This window comes from Spermophilus citellus (assembly GCF_964194105.1).
Source record: "Spermophilus citellus genome assembly, chromosome: 7".
In the NCBI taxonomy this organism is placed as follows: domain Eukaryota; kingdom Metazoa; phylum Chordata; class Mammalia; order Rodentia; family Sciuridae; genus Spermophilus; species Spermophilus citellus.
This window is the reverse complement of record NC_138188.1, coordinates 151,053,423-151,080,877: the sequence shown is the minus strand read 5'-3', so window position 1 is coordinate 151,080,877 and position 27,455 is coordinate 151,053,423. Positions and strand designations below refer to the sequence as shown.

The following is a 27,455-nucleotide window of genomic DNA, read 5'->3' as shown; positions in this document are numbered from 1 at the left end:
TGGCTGTCACTTTGTAGCAACAAGAAACCATAGGCAGGAACACCAGTTATTGCATCAACCAAGATGGTAGAATCGGGAATGCAGAAAAAAATTTGAGAAACTTTATGTCAAAGAAAGAAAACTAAAAAGAGAAAGGAGGAGAAGGAGGAAGAGGAGGAAGAGGAGGAAGAAGAAAACTAGTGATACATCCATTGTTTAGGGAAAGCATCAGATAAGAGGTTTGGGGAGGATTTAAGATGAGTTCTGCAGAAGCATACACAGGCTTATCTAACTAAGGGGATAGCCTACTTCTTTATGTTTCTGGAAGGTTGTATAAAGTACTTCTGCTAGTCTGCTAGCCATCTTCTTTCTAGAAGTTGACTATGCCTTTTCTTATTTTAATATTGTGGTGGTACCCACAAGTTATCCTGTTTCCCAACACAAGCAGTAAGGCTATATTTCAAAGACCATATATGACTAACTCTCATGTTATTATTCTATCATTTTTTAAAATATAAATATATAAAAATATAAACTTGCAGAACATATAATTTAGTGGATGATTCTTGTGTTGCTCCCAAAATGCCATACATGGGTTTAATTTAAGTAACAAAGTATTCCAATAAATTCGAACTAAAGCATTTACAAAGAAAGACAAAACTATCTGGGGTTTTTTCTATCATACCACTTCAGTTCACATACACACACACACACACACACACACACACACACACACACACTTCTGATTATGGCAGTCTTCCTTTGAATGCAACATTTGTTACATCACTAATAATCTTTAATTTTTTTTATAAAATTGTTTTTAAGAAGCAGACTATATAAATGTGCAACCTGAGTGTTCCAGGCAACTTATCAAAGCTCACAGACCAAAAGGAACCCTCAGATTTATGAAGAAAATGTTGTATTTCTGATTTTATTTACTAATTTATTTATGTAAGTATTGGGGATTGGACCCATGATAAGCAAGTGCTCTACCACTGATCTATACCTTAACTCCTTTTTAAATTTTTATTTTGAGGCAGGGTCTCACTAAATTGCCCAGGTTCCTGAGTAGCTGGAATTACAGACATGTACCCTGTTCTGATTTCTTAATAACATCTTTTAATCCCATATAACCAAAGTCCAGGTAGAATATTAGATTTGAAGCATGGAAGAGCAAGGAAGTAAAAAAGAGCTAAATGAGGTCTTAGAGTAAGTACAGAAGTCTGCTCCCCAAGTCCATTCTCCACCACCAAGTCATGTTGTCTAACCACTATTCTGGGGATTCTTAAAAGAGCACTAAGAATTTAAGTTTCTGTAAACAAAATTCATTTCACTTTCTCTCATTTAAAAATCTAGTAATAAATATATATCATGTGTCACTCCAGTAAGATGGAAAAGAAGAAATAAAAGTTAAGAATCACACTATGTTTGAGTTCTGTTTCATGCATTGGACAATGGTTTTCTTAGCCATAATTGCCCAGGCTTCCAGAATTTGAAGATGGTCAACATCTAACTTTCCATGATTTTATGGCACTCACCACTTAGTAGTGACAAAAATATCCCTAATAAATGTATAAGTACTAACTGTTCAATAGTAGAAAGTCAAAGAGTCTAAAGCTGTTGCTTTGAAATAAGAAAATGAGGAGTCACTTGGGTAGATGTAAGCAGAATTGAGTGCAGTTAAAAAGGGGGATTCTGAAACAAAAAGTTATAGGTGAGCAAAATTAGAATACTCTAATTAATAGAACTGAATAATCCCCTATAGCAGAACTGTAATTGTATTAAGAGCCATCAAGACAAAAATTTATTCAGACTATAAAATAGTTGGACAACTAATACATCTGCATTATTCCATTATTCCAAAAACTTATCCCAGTGGCTTCTCCATTTAATGTAGAAACTCTACCATTTAAAAATTAATTAAAATCCACTCCAAGCCAAAGCGCTCTAGGGCCTCAGGCACATTTACAGAGAACATAGTACGACTCTAGGTAGTAATTTTTCAATTTAATTTCCTGAACCAAAATCTTTTATTAAAAAAAATAATAAGTTTTGAGTAAAAGCACCCCTCTGTTCTTTTTGCTACTCCATGAAGTAAAGCACTCAAGCTACAGCAGGACCATTTATCTAGACCATTCCCACAACCTGCTCCCCTCTCACCCACCTCCAGCCTTTGCAAAACAGAAGGTGCTTGGAGGAGAATGAGTATTTGGGGGGCGTGGTTAGTACTTACTTTCTTTCCTCAAGCAGGGCGATTTCTTTTTTGACCTCATGGTATTCTTCTGCTATTTGGCAGTGCTGTTTGAACACCTGCATGGATTCCACGGAGTCATGACAAGGTGGCAGAGGCTTTGCAAACAACAAGAAGAAACAATCAGTCCATTTCTTTGCTTCAGAATACATTACCAACAATTAGTTCTGCTCCTGTTCTTTAGAGGGAGATTTTTTGCATGAAGCAGCATTGTAAATCAACATTAGACAAAGTCTGGTGAGTTCTATTTGACTGAAAATAGAAAGGTGGACTGATAGTCATCACGTGCATCTTCCAATGACATTCATGGGCATCTCGGGCCTGAGCCAGAGTCCTGAAACCCATTACGTTTCAATTACTTGCCATGTGTTGTTGGAAAAATGTCTCCTAATGATTTTGCAGCTCTCCTCCAGAAATCTTATACAGCTTTAGAAAAGGGCAATTGTGTGGGGGAATACTTCAGTTGTCTGTTTCAATTACCCCTCACTGTCTGTTCTGGTAGCCCACAGGCATAATTTCATCCTGCAAAATGGAGTAGCCTTACAAAAATGGCTCATCCCTGAGAAACTCATCCAACCTGAAGAAATCATGGTGAGCTGGAAATAACACTTGCAAGCATTAATAATTCCGCATGAAAGACCAGACCTCAAATAAAACCCTGCTGATAACATGAACACAAGAGCGTACATATCATTTCTCCTTTTTTTTTTTCCCATTCATGTCAGAGAGGCCAGCATGGCAACCCTTTCTGAACATACCATGGCAAAACCCTTACTTCTAGAAATCATTTTTAAAGAACTAACTTTCCTGATTTTATTATTCTAATTTCTATGTTATCAGCATGTGGGGAAAAAACACTTTTTTAAGAATACTAGTTAATTGTCTTTTAAAGAGTTTTTTGAAATCACCCTTTACAATTATTTATAGAAAAAAGTATATACAATTTGAAAAATATGAGTTCATTGTTAAATAGGCTCTTCAGTCTAATGCATTGTTCACAATAGTCTATATGTGTAAGCCATGTACCTGATGAGATCCTGTTCTGATTTTATATTAGTAAATTCAGAACTAGTGAATTTCTTACTGTTTGCTTCTCTCACATTCTTCAAGGACACATATTTCAAAGGGCGAAATACAAATTCAATAAAATTTATCATCTGATTGATTTTTAAAAAATGACCCTCCCTATTTACCATGAGGTCCCTGAGTAAAAATGTTCTAAAGGAAATAAGATTCTAAATAACTATGCATGTATTGAATTATCATACTGAACCCCGTTAATAGGAACAATTAACATATGCCAATCACAAATTAAATTTAAAAAGAGAAAAAGAGTTGGATCAATTTTACTTTCATGTGAAATCTGTCTTGCCTGAGACATAAAAATATATGGTGGCACATGCCTGTAATCCCAGCGGCTTGGGAAGCTGAGACAGGAGGATCTCAAGTTCAAAGCCAGCCTCAGCAGTGGTGAGGTACTAAGCAACTCAGTGAGACCCAGTCTCTAAATAAAATACAAAATCGGACTGGGGATGTGGCTCAGTGGGTGAATGCCCCTGAGTTCAATTCCCAGTACCTCCCCATCACCAAAAATCATACACCCACACCCACACACACACACACACACACACACACATAAAATAACATGGGGCTGGGGTTGTAGCTCAGTGGTTGCCTTGCACTTGTGTCACTGGGTTCAATCTGCAACATCACATAAAAACAAATAAACAAAATAAAGGTACAACTGAAAAAAAATGTTAAAATATATATGTTTATAATAACAATCTTTTGTGTACCATCTTTCCCTACTGCCCCATGTGCATGCCGGTAGCATAAACTCAGCCTGTTGGAACCATTCTCCCTTTGTATATAGAAATAAATTGAAAAGTAGTGCATAGTAGTACTACAATATAATTCACACCATGAGATGAAGCTGTTGCCAAAGGAATTCAGAACTCCTGGCTCCTCCAGTCTGTGTCCCAGAAATCGCTACCCACTCATCAATTTTCACCTGTTACACTGGCAAATTACCAGGTATAACAGGCAGGGGAATGAAAGCAATGTACCCTGGGCTCACTAGCCAAGCTGTTAAATCATCTGTGCCCTGTTAAAGGATTTGCTTACTGGCAGACATAAAACTACACATCCTATCCTGTCCTGATGACTACCACATAGGCCACACTCAGTTCAAATGAGTTTAGTACATAATTGCCTCCCACAGGTATCCAATCCACAAATGCAGCATAGGAACCTATGAAATAGCCAAAAGATTCAAGAACTCTGTGTAAAGAATCTGCATGCTTAAGAAAATATAGAAGACAGCAGACATGTAAAGGCAGAAATGTCCTTCACTGCACAAATGAAAAAGGAAAATTGAAAACTACCCCCCTCACCCTTTGCTTGCTACTTTGCAATGCTTTTATTTAAGTGGGAAGTTTAATTTGTTCATTTTTTTTATTGACACTTTTATTGTAGGGAATCTGAAGATATTATTATATATTAGTGTGATCATGCCGCTAAGGGTACATGAAAATAAGTAGTAAGTATTTCAGGATATTTTCAGTATCCTCATGCAATCTTAGCAGAAATAAACATGCAACCTATACATAATAATATTTTCAAGATTTACCACAATAAAGTGGCAATTAAAAAGAGCAAGCTATCATTTAATGTGCATTTCCAAGAGCAAAAAGACGGCAGTTATCATTTCAGCCTCCAACCCCTGCAAGCTGTCTTCACCCAGACCTCCAGACCCTACTATAACTCACCACCACTTTAGGGTTTCCTAATTTTCAGGAAAACATTCAAGAGCAATGTAGATTTCCTTTTTTTTTTTTTTGAGCAAGGAAAGAAATTATATTGCAAAACCCACCATAATATTGTAAAATTATCTTACTAGTTTCCAGAGACTGCAGGGGAGGGGAATGAAAAGTTATTGTGTATAGAGTTTCAATTTTACAAGATAAAGTTCTGGAGATTGGTTGTATAACAGTGTAAATATACTTAACATTACTGAACTGTCCAACCACAAGAATGGGATCCTAATTAGAATAAGTTATACTCCATGGATATATAATATGTCAAAATACACTCTAGTATCATGTATATCTAAAAAGAATAAATAAAAAAAGAAATTATGATAATCACAATCACCAAAAAAGTTACTAAAATGATAAATTTTAGTAAATGGGGGGGTACCACAATTTTTTTTAAAAAATGCAAAAAAAAAATTCTCATCAGATATTTCTGCTGCCCCTGACTCACCTTTGAAGCATTGCTACCAGGATTCCCTATTTGAAGCTCACTGCATTTGTACCCAGACTTTTTCTCTTTCCCAAATTTCTCTCCAGAAAACTTCAAGTTCCTCACCCCTTTATAATCCCAATCCATTCACTGCTAATCAGGAATGGTGATGGCAAATTAAAATGTCCTCTAGCCAGCAGAATCTAATGTTCTTAGACGATGAATAACATTGTTAGACATTCACCCTAGCCCAGAAAACTCAACAGAGAATTTGTTCCAACACATAGGATGCTGCTTGGCAAGAGGGCCCACCCATGTAATCCCAGCAACTGAGGGTAGGGGGGACGCTGAGACAGGAAGAGTGAAAGTTCAAGGCCAGCCTGGGCAATTGAGTGAGCTCCTGTCTCAAAATAAAAAATAAAAAGGGCTGGACAAAATGCCAGTGGCTCAGTGGTAAAATGCCCCTGGATTCAATCCCAGTATTATAAACAAAACAAAAACATGATGTTCTCAACCCAACAGCAATTCTGATGAAAAAAAAAATATTGAGATATTTAGGTTTTATACATAATATAAAAAGTAGAGACAGAATAATGGAAGCGTTATTCTGTGTAACAGCATATTCTCATTGCCTTATAACATAAGGTGTGCATGTGTGTAGTTTCATTAGGTCCAAGACGACAGTGATTCTCTCTTACCTTCTTATAACGGCTCAGGTTAAGCAACAATGTATGACCAACAGTGTTCATTGAAATAAAGTTTCTGCCTGAGAAAATAGATGCCAAAAAGCATGAGAATTATGTCTCCAGTTTAAAAATGGAGCTACCAGTTGATTTAAGCAACGTGGCATCTAAAGCAACTGGCATTTGTGAGCTGATCAGCTGAGCATAGGTTTGTGTTAAGTTAAAAACTAAAGAATAGGGGTTGGGGATATAGCTCAGTTGGTAGGGTGCTTGCCTCACATGCACAAGGCCCTGCGTTCAATCCCCAGTACAAAAAAAAAAAAAAAAAATGCCCACAGTGACCAGGTGACAAACATTCATTAACTTTAATTTTAAGTAACACCTTTTCCATTCTCATTGCTTGACTTGGACTATTTTTCTTATATTATTGTAGTTAAAATCCCATGCGGACTAAGGACAAGCAATAAAGAAACTATTGATGTGATCATTTCTTTTCACATCAGGAGGAGAAATTTGCCTTGTGAATGAATATTCTCCATTACTATGCTACTTTGAAAAAAAAAATTATTTCCCACACTTTGGATACTTTTATTCCAAACTCTGGTTTAAAAAAATGAAATGCTGCCTACCGAACAAGAGGAATCCAAAACATACATATTCAAGACACTGATTGGGGCTTGGATGAGGCCAGGCCCGGGGGGTGGCACTGCCCGTTCACCCTCTTTCTCCCATCTCCGCCTCTCGCCATGGCAGCGTGGGAGGACGATGGAGCTCCAGAAGGGTTTAAATTTCATGGCAGTTTGTGGGAACTGCTACTATCTCTGGTACCCAGCCCAATCACCGGGACCGATTTAACAAGATGAAGTAAGAGAGAAACCGCAGGGTCCTATTCCAAGAATGCCGCCTTGAGCCACACCAGGCATCTGGGCCATCAGTTCACAGCAAGCTCCTCCTGGGTGGATTCCGGCCTTTGGAAAGGGTCCCAGGGGAGAGGGCCCGGCCAAGCATCCCTCTGCAAGGGGCAAAGCCGGCTTAAGCGTTTCCGTTTTCTACTTGGCCTCTGCAAATACTACTGGCCCGTCCACTTTAAACATGCAAGAATTTAATTTTCCTATCCCAGCTTCCCACACGGAAGATATATTTAGGAAGCTAAGCATTCTACAGTGGCTGAGCAGACTCTGTGTTTATTTCTTGATTCTCAGGGTTACCTATTTCTGGGGTGAATGGGGTTGTCTGTTTTAAACTTTTTGTATCTTTGGGCTGGGGCTGTAGCTGAGTGGCAGAGTGCTTACCTAGCACTGGGGCCGATCTTTAGCACAGAGTAAGATAAAATAAAATAAAGACATTCTGTCCATCTACAGCTACAAAAAATTTTCAAAAATTTTGTTGCATCGAAATGTCTCAAAATTAACAAGCATAGTTTGTTAAAACTAAGAGGAAAAACTGTCCAGGCTAATTCCCATCATAAAAATTCTATTATCTTAAAATTTTAAGTATTTTAACGTATTTTAAGAACTGATATTTCCATAGTATCTACATTATAATCCAAGTAAGCACTACTACTTGTAACTTATGCATTATATTACATTAGAGTAAAGTATATTTAAATCCTTTTGGTTGATGTAAGCAATGTAAAAGAGGGCAATAACTCAAGAATGTCTTCATGATTTTTCCAATAAGTTATATTCTAATATCCTAATAACCACTAACTAGGCTTCCCAAAAATAAACTGAAGTTACTATAGTAATGCTCCAAAGTATCTATATGTGTTTTCTGTGTGGTCATATCAGTCTAATTATGAGATACTTTTCAACATGTGCATGAGAGAGAAAATGTTCGCTATTGTCAGTGCTTATATGAGCCTTTTAGAATTGCATTTCATGTTGAGAATTCTTTATTTTCTACCATTTTCATTTCCCGATATTCATGTGTTGATGCAAAACCTAAAAGAAGTTTCTGGAGAGGCTGCTTGGATAACAAGATATTATGGTTCTCAACTGAAGCTATGAAATTGTTTATTTGTGGAGGTGACATCAGTTTCTGGACTTATCAGACTCTGTCTGAGAAAAGGCAAGTTCAGTGTGTACCACAGGGACACCTGTCACTGTCATCTCCGATCAGATGGGAGGACTATAGAGCGTTTGAAGCTATTGCTCAATTTAGCAGGAAAAAAAAATCACATTGTTTTCCAAGTACCTTTCCTTGGTGACAAGAAGAGAGCATCAAAAAACTCTGTAACTGACTTGAAAATCCAAAGGCAAGCTTGTTTTATTTCACTTTGCACAAATCAAGATAAATTACTTGTTTTAAATATTCCACTCAATCAAAAATTTCACCAGGAAAGGAAATTCATTTAAATTGAGCACTTATTTTGCCAGACTGTGCTAGATCTACTCATTACCATATTTAATTCCCACAACAATGTGAGAAAGATACTGTTATCTCCACTTTGCAGTTAGGAAAAGTAAGGGTTGGCAAGAATAAATAGCATGCCCCAAATCACAAATCTACTGTGGAGCTGAGATCAAACCCACATCAATCTATGCTAATAACCATGTTTTTTATTGTAACTTACTTGATGTCATATCTTTTGCCTGATTATAAAACTATATTCCTCATTTCAATATAATTAATACTAACTACATTATAGCATAGCTTTGGGTCATGATAGCATACTTTTGATTTAAGCAAGAGTTTCCAAACATCATAATATTACCAAGGTGTGAAACAGTCTTACTTTTGACCCAAAAGCTGGAACTGTTTAAGGATTCTACCATCTTTCAGTGCAGAGAGAGGTCAGTCATTACTTCTTTTCCAAATAGAAGAAAACTGAAATTTGAAGAAAAGTAAGAATTTTTCATTTATCCCTAAAGTGTACATAGAATTGGGCCTTATTTCTACTAATTGTATGATCTAAAGCTCTACCAAAATACTGTCCTGCATAGGCATAGGAAATTTAGAAATCTAGTCCCAAGAAAGGAATCTGCACAAAGTAAAATTAACCTTCCACCTGCCCTTGGGCAGAGGCCCAAGGCCCACAAGTGAATATTATAAAGAGATGCTCGCTTTAACACCTACCTTACCCTGAGATCTCTTGCCCAACATTTTGCATTAATAGAGACATCAAGAGAAATGTTTGTCACTGCTATTCTTGCACAGGGCTTTTTTTGGCTTTGTGAAAATAGAAGTACCATGAATTACATGCTCAAACATGTCCACATTCTTGGCAAAGCAACAGAAAAATCTTGGGGGTCAAGTTGGTGATAAAGTATCTACCAAATGGATATTTTATAGCTATGCTTTATAAATTACCAAGGAATGTGCACTGGATATCAGAAAGTCAGAACAAATTTTACAAGACTGTTCCAGAACTACCATGACAACCAAATACAAGAAAACCTCCACCTATCAAAGTAATTCAAGCAGCCCATTCATTCCACAAAAAGTATTAAGGAAAAGTGGGGACTAGGAAATTTATTTTAGACCAAAACTTGGCCTCAAGTTTCTTTTCTGTAAGTGGACACATAGTAGTTTATGCAATTATTGCAAGGATCAAGTAAGATTGTAATCCCCCCCCCCCCAAAAAAAAAAAAACAAATGCCGAATGTTTTCTTTGATAAAAGGAGGCTGATTCATAGTGGGGTAGGGAGGGGGAGCATGGGAGGAATAGACAAACTCTAGATAGGTCAGAGGGTTGGAGGGGAAGGGAGGGGGCATGGGTTATTAATGATGGTGGAATGTGATGATCATTATTATCCAAAGTACATGTATGAAGATATGAATTGGTGTGAATATACTGTGTATACAACCAGAGATATGAAAAATTGTGCTCTGTGTGTGTAATAAGAATTGTAATTCATTCTGCTCTCATATATAAATAATTTAAAAAATTTAAATCAAAAAATTACAAAGTATTTATACATATATATATATATATATATATATATATATATATATATATATAATTATTTGTAGGGAAACACCCTTTACTGAGCAGGCACTCATATACTGGGGGAATTTAAGTTTGAGAGGTTGCAAAATGTAGGGCACGCAATAATCTCCTGACAACATCCATTTTTTAATAGGCAAGTTTTTAAGGCTTCAACAGAGGCAATCGAGAGACAGTCCATTCTCAAATAGTGACACCCACAAGGTATTTTATATGCTTTTGCAACCCAACTTTTATTCTTCCATAATGGATTGTGGTAGTAAAAAAATTCCAAGAACCATAATTGTGCAGTGAAAGCCCGTGAGACTGCCCATAAAGGCGGCCCTCTTCTTGTAATGGGTTATTTCCTTTAAACACAAAGCATTTTCATTGCTTTCAAAACAGACTTCCTGCTGCAGAATGGCTTAAATGCATGTGCTTAACACAGAAGGAAGAATCTGCTTTTAGATGTCATTTTTCTATTAGTTGTTAGTTTTTCTGTCTCGGTCCTTGCTGTCTTGCTTTTTTTTTTTTTACTCATGCCCCAGAGTGTAGAGTAAAGATTACAGGCAGCAGCTCTAGACAAAGACAAACTTAACCAAGTGTACTAATAACTCAGCAAATGTTTGTAACAAATCCAATCACATCCTTCACCCAATAAACATACACTTATTTAAATGTGTTTCATTGGAAGGCTGAGAAGGTTCTGTCTGCTAAGGATAAGGAAAACTGATTCCATATTTAAAGGGGAAAAAAATATGAAGACCTCTGAGCTAGAAAGCATTCTGTCAATTCCCTGCCTCATTAAAGACCAATGAAGATGAAATCATCTCATTGGAGTAAAATAATTAAATAGATTTAATTTCTAATACATGTCAGATAGAATTAAAGCTATAAAATTCGAATGGACTTAGTGATGCTTTAACAGAAATTTTATCTGGATAATTGTCAGGGGTACTGAGAATCCTGTGGAGACTGTTCCACAGATCAGGGGAAATCATTAAAGTTCCCAATGGGGGAAAAAAATGTTTCTTCCAATACAAAAAAAAAAAAAGTAAAATTCACATTCCATAATTTGATGTAGGAACAAGATCTTGAATATGCTTTCATTTTTTATTTTCAAAATATGTTTACTTTTATTTTCATCTAATTTCCATGATGATAAAATAGCTTTGCAATAACAATATAAAAGGGAAAAGTAGTAAGTGGGGGAAAAGTGTTATTATTTTACAATCCCAACTGCACCAGCAGCAGCTTACAGACTAAGCAAGCAGCATGGCATGCAGTGTGAGCACAGGAAGGCTGAGGAGCTCTCTATGCTGAAAAGAAGAGGACATATTGGTGGAGGGAGGAAGGGAAATCAGATGCCAGGAACCAGGAGAGCTGGGTCAAAGAAGCATGGGGGACCACGGAAGAGGGAGATAAGATGACTGACGGCTAGAGAGGAAGTTTTAGGGATTAGGAAGCTGTGTTTTGACAGCTGTGTGGTAATCACTGTAACCCTCCCACCTCCTCTGCAATCATCATTTATTCCCCCATGAGAGTACTCTGTTGAATCAAGGGGCCAGTAGCAGATTGCTGCCATGCCCAGAACTGCTGGAGACACGACAATGTGGGCTCCTCCCAGAGCCTGAGTTGCTCTGGGTTGGTTTTTAGAGAGCACGCCAGAAGTTGGGACACCATCTCCTCCAACATGACCTAGTTGCTTCCAAGGCTTTTAATGACCCTGTGCACCTGGCAAGGTGATAAGAACTGAAGCAAACAGAAAGGAACACCATGTTGGGTGGAATATGGGCCCATTCTTGGTTCTTTCTATATCCACCAAAGTCTGTCCTGGATCAGAAGTCCCAAGCTCAATACTACAGGGACACTGCTACATCGATGTTCATAGAAGCACAATTCACAATAGCAAGACTGTGGAACCAACCTAGATGCCCTTCAATAGACGAATGGATAAAAAAAAAATGTGGCATTTATACACAATGGAGTATTACTCTGCATTAAAAAATGACAAAATCATAGAATTTTCAGGGAAATGGGTGGCATTAGAGCAGATTATGCTAAGTGAAGCTAGCCAATCCCTAAAAAACAAATGCCAAATGTCTTCTTTGATATAAGGAGAGTAACTAAGAACAGAGTAGGGACGAAGAGCATGAGAAGAAGATTAACATTAAACAGGGATGAGAGGTGGGAGGGAAAGGGAGAGAGAAGGGAAATTGCATGGAAATGGAAGGAGACCCTCAGGGTTATACAAAATTACATACAAGAGGAAGTGAGGGGAAAGGGAAAATAAACAAGGGGGAGAAATGAATTACAGTAGATGGGGTAGAGAGAGAAGAGGGGAGGGGAGGGGAGGGGAGGGGGGATAGTAGAGGATAGGAAAGGCAGCAGAATACAACAGACACTAGTATGGCAATATGTAAATCAGTGGATGTGTAACTGATGTGATTCTGCAATCTGTATACGGGGTAAAAATGGGAGTTCATAACCCACTTGAATCAAAATGTGAAATATGATATATCAAGAACTATGTAATGTTTTGAACAACCAACAATAAAAATTTTTTTAAAAAGAAACATATGTAATCAAGAGAAAGTAAAAATGATATTTTACAATGAATTATACAAATTAAAAAAAAAAAAGAAGTCCCAAGCTCAAATGACTTTAGGACACCAGGCACACCCACAATTGGAAAAAACTACTGAGTATAAGATACAGTTTGAGCATCCCTAACCTGAAAATCCCAATGCTCCAAAACTCAAAACTTCTTGAGTGCAGATATTATGTCACCAGTGAAAAATTCCACACTTTACCTCTGTGATAGGTCACAGTCAAAACACAGGTGCACTAAAAACACTGTACAAAACTATCTTCAGTCTATCTGCATAAGGTGTATATGAAACCTCAATGAATTTCATGTTTAGAAACGGGTTCCATCCACAAGTATGTGTGTGTGTATATACACACACATATGCAAATATGCATATGCATATATATGCAAATGTTTCAAAATTTTTTTTAAAAATCCAAAATACTTCTGTTCCCAAGCATTTTGGATAAGGGATACTCATCCTATAGTACAGCATGTCAGGGTCTGTTGGAAACTAAAGATTACAGATCCCTCCTTAGAGGCTTTTAGAATCCATAATTAGGAGGAAAAGGTGGCGGATAAGCAAAACATCTGTGTGCAGAATTTAAGATTTTTATTAGTTTTGCCTAAATGTTTGATCACCAACACCACATAAAAATAAATAAATAAAGATATTATGTCCAACTACAACTAAAAAATAAATATTGAAAAAAAATTGCAATCTCAGAAGCATCTGAGAAAACCTGACAGAAATATGGCCTCACATATCCAAGTTAAGTACTCAAGTGAATGATTGACCCAAGCTTGGCATCCAGGTATTTTAGGCAGAACCTCTTTCTAAAATCATCTTTGCCAGAAATCACCATATAGCATCCAAAGAAATTTTAAAATGTCATGAATATCTCCTAAAAGAAAAAAAAACTCTGGTGTATTCAAATGAGAAATCTTTTAAAAGATCATCCGGAAACCATACATACACACCATTTTTTTTTTTTTTTTTGATACTGGGGATTTAACCCAGGGGTCCTACATCCCCAATCCTATTTATATGTATGTATGTATGTATGTATGTATGTATGTATGTATTTTTGAGGCCTCATTAAGTTGCTTAGGATCTCACTAAGTTGCTGTGGCTGGCTTTGAACTTGTGATCCTCCTGCCTCAGCCTCTCAAGTAACTGGGAATACTAGAGGCGTGCACCACTGTACCTGGCTACAAATTATTTTTCTTGTGGATCAAACCAAAGTTTTCAGAAGGTTTAATTCACAATGATTATATTCCACTAAAAGTTTTCAGAGAACTGGGGAGGGGCAGGCAGTAGAGCAAGAAAGATTATTTCAAAGTCCTGGAAACCATGACAAATTTTCTTTGCAGAGTTTATTGTTAAATATTAGCCTCAAACAGGGCCAAAATCCCAATGGCCCAGAGAAATCTCATAGCAAAGAGGGGCAGGAACCAATCTCTTTTCCAGATTCCAGAACCCCTGAAAATAGGAGTTTGATTATACCGTAAGCATTTGATGTCTGGGTACCTAGCCAGGGTACTCCATGAGGGCTTCAACCTGATTTCAGAACTCCAGCAATGCAAATATCGAGGACTTGGAAGCTCCCATTCTGTGTTCAAGTCAGTCTTTTGCAATTAGGCCATTCCCCTGCTCACTATCATTTGCAAAACTAAGAAGGAAAGCAGAAAGACTTACCTGCAGCTGCTGGTCTAATTCTGGAAAGACCAAAGGAATAGGGTCTTCAGGAGGTGTATCATCTAAAACATGAAAATAAAATGATTCTTCACTAGAGAGCCTTTAGCTCTTAAGCTCACCCTACTGGGACCAGCCTTGTAGTGCAATAGTTAAACTGTCACTATCTACTGCTTCAGTTATTTTCATCACTTCAGTGGTGACAGAATGTAAGAGAAATTTTGCTCATTTTATGTACACATAGAAGCATGGAGAGGTTAATTGGACTGACTAAATTTTTAAAGAAAAAATACACATACACACACACACACACACACACACACACACACAGGATCCTCCAATATCCTGTCTGGTAGCTCTACAATTAATAAGGGCTACTTGTCTTTCAAAATTCCCACATTAGCCAAAACCAAAACATATGATATGCAGGAAAGTGCTTAACAAGGTGTTAATGAGGTGGCCAGAACAACCTCAATGGGGCAGAACACTCCACTGAAAAACAGAAGCATTAGTTGCACTGAAGCGTCACAAACATTGATGGTCGTGCCCTCTGCTCTCACTACAAACCAGCACCAACAGGCAGCTCATCAGGAACTCGCTCTGGGTTACAGCAGGTAGGGCAGCAAGCCACCCACACACCAGGCAGCCCTCCCCACCTGAGGCAGAATCCACAGACTTGTTTCAGGGCAGCTGGAGCCCAGACAGCTGTGGCAACTGTCCTCAGCTGCCCCATCCTCCTTCTTCAGAAGCACTCACATGGACAGACTGGCAATAGACTAGCTAGATCAAAAAAATGCAGTCTCAGGGCTGGGGTTGTGGCTCAGCGGTAGAGTGCTCACCTGGCCCTAGCAAGGCACTGGGTTCGATCACCAACACCACATAAATAAAGATATTATGTCCAACTACAACTAAAAAAGAAATATTTTTTAAAAAAATGCAATCTCAGAAGCATCTGAGAAAACCTGACAGAAATATGGCCTCAAGGGCTGGGGATGTGACTCAAGCGTAGCGCGCTCGCCTGGCATGCATGCGGCCCGGGTTCGATCCTCAGCACCTCATACAAACAAAGATGTTGTGTCCACCAAATACTAAAAAATAAATATTAAAATTCTCTCTCTCTCTCCCTCTCTCTCACTCTCTCTTAAAAAAGAAAGAAAGAAAGAAAGAAAGAAAGAAAGAAAGAAAGAAAGAAAGAAAGAAAGAAAGAAAGAAAGAAAGCCTCAAATATCCAAGTCACTGGGGGCTGGAGATATAGCTCAGTTGGTTAGAGTACGTGCCTCACACGCACAATCCCCAGTACTGCCAAAAAAAAAAAAAAAACCCAAGTTACCCAAGAATGTCTTCAAGAATAGCCTACTGACCCCACCCTGGTACTAGAGAAGAGCCCCTTGGTAAACAGCACCTCCATCTCTCCAGGTCAACTCTGGCTCTCAGGGGCCATCATCCATCCTTCTCCAGTACCTACCTCAGTACATGACTATTGAGAATACCACAAAATACAAACTAAAAGAACAATTTTTTTAAAAAAGCCATTTTAAATTATGATAAATCAAGGAAAGATAATGGTTCTTTATATTCTCACTAACATAACCAAACTTATTAATAAAAATTTGGTTGTGTTCTTTTTGAACTAGAGGAAATGATACAGGCTTTATTCAATGAAGAAACAAGTACATTTGTGTCAAGAGGGATTCAGTCCAGGACTTCCCATTATACCAAATCTGAGGACATTCAAGTCCTTTATAGAATGGAATAGTACTTATGTATAACTTCAGCACATCCTTCCATATACTTTAGATCATCTCTAAGTTACTTCTAATTCTACAATTAATTTCTATGTCAATAATGTATAGCTTTTAGACTGTATTGTTTGGGGAATAATGGTGGGGGGGAGTATGTACAAGTTCAATACAGACAGTTTTTTTAAAAAAAAAACAACAACGAAACATTTTCCATTCTCAGTTGAATCTACAAAGAGCTCACAAGTCTAGCAGGCCAATTTTATTCCCTCCCAACTCACTGATAGCACAGCCCAAATAAAATGCAGTACATGAAGTACTCCTCGTTTCTAAGGGAATATGTCTCTTTGGAGACCTGGAAGATACTTACCAAAAAGATCATTTAAACAAAGGCAGTATTAACTTCTGCCAGATACCTCAGGTGTCCTGTCACTTAATAGCATTTGTTCTTTCTCAGTAAAGAGGATAATAATACTCCTGCTTAGAAATGGCTTTGAACCAAGCAATGCACCACCTCACTTGAATCCATTTTGTACCCACACCTGGGCCAGTCAGTATATGTCCACGGGTTCATTGATGCTACTTAGTTTCACAGAAGACTCAATCCACAGACTCTTGGAATGCTATCTTCCTTCCAAGACTAGGAGTGACAAATTCTAGCCAATTGCTGTGGCCTTTTCAATTCACTCCATTACTTGCAAAGAACTGCACAAAAGGCAGAAATATCCACTTGCCACTGCTGACCCATTATAGAAAGAGCCTGCATTATGAAATTTATACTCTGTAAAACCGATTTTGGTCTTAGAGGCATTTAATTTATTTCAGTACAATTTCAAAAACCTAGACACCATGATTATTTTAGCTCATTGGGTCCAAGGCCAGAAAAATTTGGCACAGATAATTGAGGACATATTATATTTTGGCATCCCAACCCTAATAATCACAGAAAAGCAGGCACTTGTTGGAAGGAGAAAACACTTCTGTAAAGTACAAATGTGGACAGAGAATTCTAGAATTCTAGGAGATATTCAGGAATGGAACTCAGATGCTTCCTGAGACTTAATCCACCTCGCCTTCTACAATGTCATGTTCCTTCCTGCTTAATTATTAAAAAGGGAGGAAAAATTATTCATTTTTTCTAATGTAGTAACATAGATAGAAAATAACTACTGTGACCCAGGATTAATGAAGTTTAATATTGAATCTATGCCATCATTTATAGTTATACTATGTCAAGGTATATTATATGTGACTGTAAAGATAATTTTCCAGATAAATGAAGGCTTAAGACTGGACTTCTTAAGTTGAAATGAAAGTCTAACTGACTGACATGAAAATAAACATATAATAGATGTTTTTGGAGACAAGCAAAATAAAAACCTTGTGTTAAAGAATGGATCAAGTTGGATTAACCCAAGCAGGAAATGGCAGCGGAAATAAGAAAACCAAAGACAGTTGTAAGGAGACTACCAAGTCTGCAAGCCAACCCTGTATTTCACTGCTCCATGCCATCTGGTTTAGCTGGCATCCCTGCCTGCCAGGAATTTGAGGGCTCGAGAAGCAGCTCACAGAGCTGCCCCAAGTTGATGTGTGGGGTGTTTACTTTTAAACCGTGGCTGTCTTGTTTGACTGGTTTTAAAAATAGGCAAATATTCTAAAAGTGGAATGATGAATCACAGGAATGGGCCAAAAGGAAAGAAGGAAAATGACTCAGTTAGACGAGTAGCACAGCTGTTCCACAAACATTTGGCCGAATCATTGTAAAACATTTTGACAGTGATACTGGATCAGAGTTCCTGAGAGCAGTTAAGTTTGTTTTGACAATTCCAGAAGCACGAAGTAGTCTGTACAGTAGCTATACCGAGAGACCCCCTGGGATGTTTAGCTTAAAAACAACAAGAAAGAAAGGAAGAACAGTTGCTAGATGCGTTTATAATAGAACAAATCATAGTGCAAGTATATTTTTTATTAAAATTTATCTTACCCGAAGGTTATAGAGTGTCTGTTATGTGCAAAGCAGGGACTTAGACTCTATGCTAAAATGGTAAATTACCTTATATTTTTCAATGCATTAAGGAAGCAATTGGAAAGCACCTCATTCAAAACGACAATGTAGGTTTAATGGACCAAGCAAAATGTATCCTAAGGGATTTTTTAGAGGATGAAATATTAAAGAATGAATTAAAGAGGAATTTTTTAAATAAGCAGATGTTCACTGCTTATTTGGCAAACACTGTGTGACTAAGCCAATGGTCCTTAAGATAGAACTTTCTTGTTGGTATCCCAACCATTATAACATACCATAGTACATTCTATGATGGGCTCGTCTCAGCATCTACCAAGCAGCTGTTGGGTTGCTTCCGTGGTGATTCTGTCTTCAGATTCCCTTAAACTGTCTTCTCTTTGTTTCTCCATGGAATGGATAAAGAGGACACACTGACTCTGTGATCCAAATCCTCACTGCCATGCCATCTGAGTTATTAGAGGATGCAGAAGCTGAGAGGAAGCAAGCAATCCTCTGGCCCAGTCCTCTCAAAGCAAAGCTAAGGACAAAGACCCAAAGGGAAAGGAGCCCCCCAAGACTTCATGATTGGTGGCCATATGAGATGAAGGGGTATCTCCCCTCTCAGGATTCTTTTTAACATGCTACTCTGCTTTTCTTCACTTTCTGGCCCATGGATTCCCAGGCTTGTATTTCATGAACCCCTGAAAATTATCCCCCAGTATTTGGAATCATGCCTCGGAGCATCCAACTTTTTATTTAGCTAGGGAAGATGATTCAAAAACAATTACTGTACATCCATAACATCTCTTTATGAGAGAGAACATTTTAATGCCCAGATCATAAGAATCTTGGAATAAAGGAGCATCCATTCTGGATAAATTGATTGTGAACATGAGCAAACATACCCTAAAACAACCTCACTGTCATGCCCTTTTTCTTTTTGTTTTATGAGAGAAGAAAACTTCATCAAAGTCTGACTTGGTCTGCAACCAGTGTTTGAGAACCACTGTTCTAAACAATATCTTGATTGGACAATATCTTGATTTAACTTTGGGATTGGTTATCTCCCCCTCCCACTGTGCTCATCAGCATAGACGTAATTGGGGTCTCCATTGGGAAATTCCAGTTTAGGTTAATACACAGAAGAGACTGTACCAGGAGAGGGAGAAGCCATGCCCAGAAGACAGACCCCTGCCCACTCCACTCCCCAACTAGAATGCAAGAGGCGGGCCCTGCTCAGGATCCTCTGAAGATGCCTCTATTTCCTGCAGTCAGAGCCAGCTTCATGCACACATGACCGGCAATTACACAGACCACTTTGCCCACAAGGGACCCCATGCTTGCTTTAATGCTCTGTTATAATGCCTTGAATTTTTGTAATTTTTGAGTGAGGAGCCCTGCATTTTCATCTTGCTCTGAGCCCCACAAAGTATGTAACTGCTCCTGCCTGCAGAATGACCTCTGAGTCCTGCTGTTCTAGAGACTGCCCTGCAGGGCACCAGGGACAAACTGTTGATTTAAAGGCAGATAAATGGGGTTCTGAGGCTAATCCTGGGAAGTGTCTGCCCGTGAAGCTCCCAACCACTAAAGAGACAGTCAACAGGAACAACATTCAGTAAGTAGGACAGTATTTCGAGTTGGTCACTTTTTAATTGGTGAATGTGAATTGTCAACATAATTTCTTTGAGGCAATTTGTCCTCTGAAAAATAGGCAGAGTATTTAACTTATCTCAGAAACTTGTTATTGATGTCAATTTCTTAGCCTGAAGCCTGGCACCTAGGAAATAATCAGTAATAATAATGGATGCTTCATGAAGTTTATTTTCCATTCCTTGCACCATAAATCTAACCAAAGGTAATGTGGAATTAACGCAGTTGAGTGTCCATGTATATGTGTTTGTGGAGGTAGTATTTGGGAGTGTTACTCTTTATCATCTGAATAGTATGAAAAGAACACCTTGGTCAAGACCTCTGACTCTACTTACTTCTCTCTTGACAGTTGGAGATTTCCCTGGTACAGCCATTACCTCGGGAGTTATGGATTTACTCTTTTCATCTAAATCAGAAGTTGAAAAGTTATTTCCCTTTCAAAGCAAACACTGTCTTTAGAATATATTGTAAAAAATTTAACTAATACATAAAAGGCCTTGAGTACTTTTATTCCAAATCCAAACTGAGATTGATATTTTATTTTTGGAAATAAAAAAGTGATAGATAGGGCTGGGAATGTGGCTCAGGAGGTAGCGCGCTCGCCTGGCATGCGTGCGGCCCGGGTTCGATCCTCAGCACCACATACCAACAAAGATGTTGTGTCCGCCGAGAACTAAAAAATAAAATATTAAAAATTCTCTCTCTCTCTCTCTCTCTCTCTCTCTCCTCTCTCACTCTCTCTAAAAAAAAAAAAAAGTGATAGACAGCTGTCAACACACATTTCTAATACATCAAAAAACTTCTAAAACTTTTTTTAGATACCTATGTTCTTGATAGATCATCACACAGTTTTGAGCCACATCAAAAGCTTTTTAAAACTTTGCTTTCTACTGATTAAATATTAGAGATATGAATTCTTTAATGTACATTGGACTTTCAGGGCCACAAAATGAAAAAAATATAGGTATAGAGATGGATATGGATGTGAAAACAGAGATGGATAGAAGTAGAGATTTGGTATGACCGCCCCCCCCAGGAAATTATCAATTCTTTACCATTAATAGACACCATGTTACCCTAACCAGTACTTAAAATGATCAGTCAAGCAAGACCATGCATCAGTAGACTCAAAGACATTTTTCTACAATGGAAGACATGATTGAGTTGAAGAACACATTTTATATTTCTTAGAAACTTTCACCTATTCACTATTATTGTAGCTATCATTTATGAATCTCTTATTTCAGCCTCTTATCAGAATATTTTGACTGACTTAGCTTATACTCCTTCAAAAACATTTGCTTCAAGAAGAGACTCTTGGGAGCTGGGATTGTGGCTCAGTGGTAGAGCACTTGCCTTGCATGTGCAAGGCCCTGGTTTCGATCCTTAGCACCACATAAAAATAAATAAATAAAATAAAGTTATTGTGTCCAACTACAACTACAAAAAATAAATATTAAAAAAAAAGAAAAGACTCTTGGACATAGAGTCACCCTCTGCATTCATAGGTTCCACATCTATAGATTCAACCAATTATGGATCAAAAATATTGGAGAAAAAAAATATTACATCTCTACTGAATGTGTAGAGACTATTTTTCTGGTCATTACTCTCTAATCAATACAGTATAACAGCTGTTTATATAGCATTGACATTGTGTTAGATATTATCAGTTCTCTAAAAATGATTTATGGTATTCAGGTGGATGTACATAGATTATGTGCAAATGTTACATCATTTTACATGAAGGACTTGAGCATCAACAAGGGGGCCTGGAACCAGTGCTGTCAGAAACCTCGGGATGACTGTATATGTGTTGTGCATCACACTACTAAGTAAAATTTTACCTCTCTTTTTACTCTTTCCTACAGCAGCATATGAGAAGCAACCTTTCTTCATCATCACCCGGGACCACAGGAGAGTTATCTGCTGTCAGGGACACACAGGCTTTTCTTACTATATGGGTAGGAAGTAAAAGTAGCCCGAGGGCCTGGCTTTGAAATCCTAGTACTATTTATTGACTACTTGATTCGAGATTACTTAATCCCCCTAGCCAACATTTGCACATTTATTAAATGCACATGACAACACCTTCCTGCAGGGTTGTTGCCAGGATTAAATTGAGGAGATGACACAAGTAAAAGCACCTGGTGCTCAATCAACACTCTTTCTGGCCTTTCTTTACAACCTTAAGCAACAGACGAAAATCAGTAAGTCCCAAAGAATCTTCATTAATAATAATGATCTCCAAATAGCCACATTATACTACTGATTTTGTAAGTCTTCAATAAGCTTCTAGTGTGTTTCCCAACTTTGTGCCCCCTGCAGGATGCAAATGTAGGAGAAACCCCCTCTCACCCAGCCTTGAGGAACTTTCTTCTGAATTTGGTCACCAGGTTCTGGGGCAGCTTTAAACACAGACTCAGGCTGGCACAGATGAATTGAGAGAATTCAAAACGTCTGTCATAACTCCTGACTTCTCTTAATGCCATCCTTATCAAGTTGCCTGGTATCTAGTGGGATTTATCATTTAACTTCCTACTGAATGGGTATGAAAAACAAAGAAAGAACAAAACATGGAGAGAGATAAAAAGGTAAACCTCAATATTTACTTATAGTTTAAGTGTAGCTGAGGTTCTCCAGAGTCTTTCCAAAGAAGAAGGATTAAGAATCTGGAGAGAAGAGAGTACCAGAAGTATTTGGGCTCTAAGGGTAGGGAAAATCATACCAAGTTAGGGAAAGTTGAAGAAAGGGAACAATGACCCTCAGTTTTACTGAGAGCCAGTTTCACACATGTACACAAAAAACAACCACACCATTCCCAACTCGTTAAATTACGTTCAAGGTGAGTATTTCAGCTACTCCACAAAATTCTTACTTCCATCCCCATTCCCCATATTTGCAGAGAAAATTATATTGTCTTAAAAAGATACCAAAGAAATGGGTCCTGAATTTTTTTAACTAAATGACATATGATTAATTTGTGCCCAGACATGAAAAATTCTAATGCTTGAAAGAATTTTTTAAAAACAAAAATGTTAGCAGCTATCAGCTTGGGCTGAAACTGGTGTCCTTGACTCTTTCTAAATAAAAACTAAAAACAAAAAAGAAAGAATGTTCCAAAGTCTAATTTTACATGCGGGTGTGCCAGACTTTAGCTCAGCTGGAGAAAAAGAAAATTCTCAAGTAATTAACATGAAATCCTAACGTCTGGATGGGCAGCTCTAGAATTTCTTAATTGGAGAAGAGCCCATGATTCTCTAATAACCCAAGAGGTAGGATTCATACTTCTCTTCTGCATATTTTTATTGAGAAAATTAACTCCATAAAGAATGTAGATTAGAAAGTTAACTCTTTGGGGTTTCTCATTCAGAAGTAATAAGGATCTTTTCATTTTCTTATTAAAGACAGGCATCTCTGTTTCCAGGAATTACAATTAGCTAAGTATCTTTTCATGAAGGGCTCTGATGGTAAGATCATAAAATAGATGATAGATTTTTTTTTTTAATTTTTACACCAAACCTTGCTTCCTTTATTTAAACTCCTGGAATTCCATGGTCTATTTGAAGTCTGTGGCTTGTTCTGCTTTCAATGAACAATGACCAACTAACACCCATCCACCAAAGGCAGTCTGTCCATCACCCAGTTCTGTCAACACTTTCTTCAAAACATACTATGAATTCAGTCCTCCTGTTCCATTCTTAAATCCAGATTCTCATCACTTGTCTCTCTGTACCGTTATACAAGGCCTCTTCCATTCTCTCATCTCTCCACATCCTGAACTATTCCACCAAATTTTTACCATTATCATCATCTTAGTCTTTTGCTTAAGGACTTTTGAAATGCACTTGTTTCTGGTCAAGTAGAAACTCTTTTGCTGAACTTTCATTAACTTTAGTCTGTTGCTCAGTAATTCCAGTCTATTGCTATCTAAATAATTTTCCCCATAAGCCTACAGCACATTGCCTGGCTCAAGACAGGACTAGGTAGGAAGCATGATGTTATTCTACAGTTCAGACTTCTACTCCAATGACTATTCACTATCGTTATTTTCTGAATATACCATGCTCTTCTTGACTTTTAGATTTGGTTCATGTTTTCTATTTGGAGAAGATATGTGCCCCCTTTTTTATACCTGGAATCCAGAAATGACTCCTTTCCTGCATTGCCTTTCTATAACTTTCTTGCCTTTAAGTTAGGTTTGGTTATTACATTTTCCAAGAAGCCATTGCCAACATGGACTTTTTTTCCCAAATATCTTTACCTTATAAAGCTCATGAGAGGGATCATGCTGTACCCTTCTTTGTGCATCCCATCACCTTTGGCAGAGTGTTGGAAACACAGAAACTAAATAAAGGTCAGTTAATGATCAGAGAAGGAGCAGGACACTCACAATCCACGAACAAGATAACTAGTCCCTAAATAACTACAGCCCATTTGCACCATAAAATCTACCTTGAGCCATGCATGTAATCCCAGTGGCTCAGGAGGTGAGGCAGGAGGATCACAAGTTCAAAGCCAGCCTCAGCAGCTTAGCAAGGCCCTAAGCAACTTGGCAAGCCCCTTACTCAAAAATAAAACACAAAAAGGGCTAGGGTTGTGGTTAAGCATCCCTGGGCTTGGGGTGGGGGAGCTACCCTGATGTCAAGTAGGAGATGTAGGTGGGATCTACAATTACTTATTAGTTTACATTTGCCTTAACACTACAAAATCAATTATCACAATTATGAGGAAGAGTTGAATGCTTAATTTGCATCAAGTAATTTGCTAAATATTTAACCTATATGGTATCATCATTTCATTCTTACAATAATCCTGTTACTATTATAAACATATTATGGAAAACTGAATCCCAGCAAATTTGAATCCAAGATCACACAAATAACGATGGAGACGGTCTAGAAATTATGAATCTCCAACTCCAAAGCCCTATGTCTTTAACTTCTATAATAAATCATCTCAGGAATACATGCAAAACAACAACAACAAAAAGACCTAAAATGACTGAAAGGTCAGGTTCATAAGATAAAAACATCTCAATATTTATAAGCAAAGATGTCTCCTTTTTCTTGAACTCTGTTTATTCATCAATAAATAAATTCAACAATAAGGAATTACCTCCAAAATTCACCTTAGCTTCCCATTTACTACTAAGATCTTGGATGTTTTTCCCCTAAATGTGTGGTCTGAAAGCCACAAGCACTGGAATTCAAAAGGCACGCACAGCTTGCATGACAGCAAGTGTCTGTGTGACACCCTACATGCTCCTTATTCAAGAATTTGAAGGGAGTGTCCCCAAATATCTGAAAAGCATCTTTTTGTACACTCACAACTTATGTGCATGGAAAAGTTCAGAGTTCTGGCCCTGACTAGTCTTTGAAATCTTGCATTTATGGCATGCATAAACACAGGAGGAAACATTTCTCTTTCTTTGTAAAGAAGTAATGAATCTCCTGAATTGGAATATACAAGACCTTTGAACATGCATTTTTAAATGTTTTTTTTTTTGTTCTAATTAGTCATACATGACAGTAGAATGCACTTTGACACAGCATACATAAATGGAGTATAACTTCTTATTCTTCTGGTTGCACATGATGTAGAATCACACAAGTTGTGTAATCATATATGTATATAGAGTAATAATATCCAATTCATTCTATTGTTCTTCTTACCCTCATACCCCTCCTCTCTGCCTAATCCAGAGTACTTCTATTCTTCCATAGTCCCCACACCCTTATTGTGAATTAGTATCTGCATATCAGAGAAAACATTCAGCTCTCAGATAAACACTTCAGTCGGGCCAGAGTTGAGAAATACTGAGCCCCAGCTCCTGCCTTAGATTTTCTCTGTAGGTGCCCTTCCTAGAGATAAGGAGACATATTAATCATAAGATAAAAAGTGAATTTTGCCATGTCCATCATAAGCCTTCATACACATGTTTTTATGAGGCTCAAGGATAGGCATTACTTACAATAAATTATAACCCCTTTTTGAAACTATCTATTAAAAAACATGAATTTTAAAAGTGAGCATTCTTAGATAAAGAAATATGGAATATATACATAAGGAAGTTTTATTCAGTCATAAAGAAAAATGAAATTGTATCATTTGCAGGAAAATGGATGGAACTCGTAGACATTACGTTAAGCGAAATAAGCCAAACTCAGAAGGTCAGGGGTCATTTTCTCTCTTATGGGGAAACTAGAGAAGTAAAAGGAAAAGAAAGGTGAAGGGGGCAGATCTCAAAAAAATCAAAGGGAGATCAGTAAACTAGAGGAAAGGGACAGCAAGGAGGGAGAAGGGAAGGAAAAGGGGAAAATAATAGAGATTGATGCTGGCCAGATTTTATTGTTGTATTATGTGCATACACAAATATACAAGAACAAATTACAACATTATATACAACTATATTGCACAAATTAAAAATAGAGTAATGGCAAAAAAATGGACATTCCTGAGATGTTTAAAAAAAAAACACAGAGATTGGGACAAAGCAATTTGAACTCATTGATGAAAATTATGAGAACTCCCCATCAGGGTCCAGAAGAGTTCAAAGACTATGGCAAATAAATTACATTTTGTACTTCAAGAAGATTTCATTCATGCAGCCCAAATATCAAGATTCACTTTATATGGCTCTCTTCTGATTAGTGCATTTATTTTCTGGTCCAAAATGATGATGTAATAACATCAATTGGGATTTAAGCAAGTTTTATATTCTGAAATTTTCTTTGAAAGACTATTCATTATGAAAGAGCTTCTTCTTTTCATACAGGACATGAGCAGAAGAAAGAAACCATGCAGTTCCTTCCTTTGTGGGTTATGAATTTGGATGCATCTATCTTGAGAGCTACTCACTTACACACTGACTTTCCCTGAAATCTTGGATTTATGAAATGTGTTTAAAACTGAAAGGGTTTTTCTTCTTTCAATTAGAGAAGGAACTGGGAATAATGAAGAATTTGGACATGTGAGTCTAAGGACCTGAGTTTAGAATTCTATTACTTTTGAACAGAGTGGTCTGTAGGTCTCAGTCTCCGTTTCTATAAATAATGTTCATACCTTCATCACACGGTTCTTTTAGGAATTGGAAATAATAAAAGTGAATCCAAATACAAAAGACAAGTGCAACTAATGGCAGCTGTCACTTCTGTGTTATGTTGGATTAATTCACCTACTGGGCGGGTTTCTCTCCACCACTGTTTAACAGAGTTACCCCAGAGTGGGGACATTGTACAACAGCAAGTCATGGGAAGAATTCTGGAAAAATAGATCACAAAGAGTCAAGGCATTCCCCTCCCCATTCTGCAATATGTCCTCCATTGCAGACCACACGGTCCGGAAACTCCAGGGTAGATGTGTCACTTACATAATCACCTGGTATAGTAACCCCAAGAATGCATTGACTGTGTCACATCAGAATTCACAGAGCCCAGCTCCTTACTTCACATTATTTTGGAAATATCCTGTCCCTTTTCAATCATTAATTTTTAAAGCATCACACTCACATAGTATTGCAGGGAGAGAGAGAGAATCAGTCCTCAAAAGACCCCTAGTTTAAACGGTAATGCTGTTTGAACATGTGTTTTAGCAGGTGGTGTTAAGATAAGAACAATGGCCAATGCCAGTGGAGGAGGGCCAAGCCTTCCTTTCCTGCCGCTGTGACCTCCCACCACATGAGGTCCCTT

At 37.7% G+C, this 27,455-nt stretch overlaps 1 protein-coding gene across 4 annotated transcripts in view; it reads right to left on the bottom strand.

Moving 5' to 3' along the window:
- The window catches only part of MAP3K7CL (MAP3K7 C-terminal like), a 41,507-nt gene that overhangs the window by 11,418 nt on the left and 2,634 nt on the right, over positions 1-27,455 (bottom strand). For 2 of the 4 annotated variants that reach the window (XM_081302460.1, XM_081302463.1), the window contains exons 3-4: positions 14,374-14,435; positions 2,213-2,328 (exon numbers count right to left, since the gene is read on the bottom strand). In XM_081302460.1, coding sequence (XP_081158586.1) covers positions 2,213-2,328; positions 14,374-14,435 — 178 coding nt within the window. The remainder of the gene's footprint in view (positions 1-2,212; positions 2,329-14,373; positions 14,436-27,455) is intronic. The other 2 variants (XM_081302461.1, XM_081302462.1) reach the window with 1 other exon arrangement.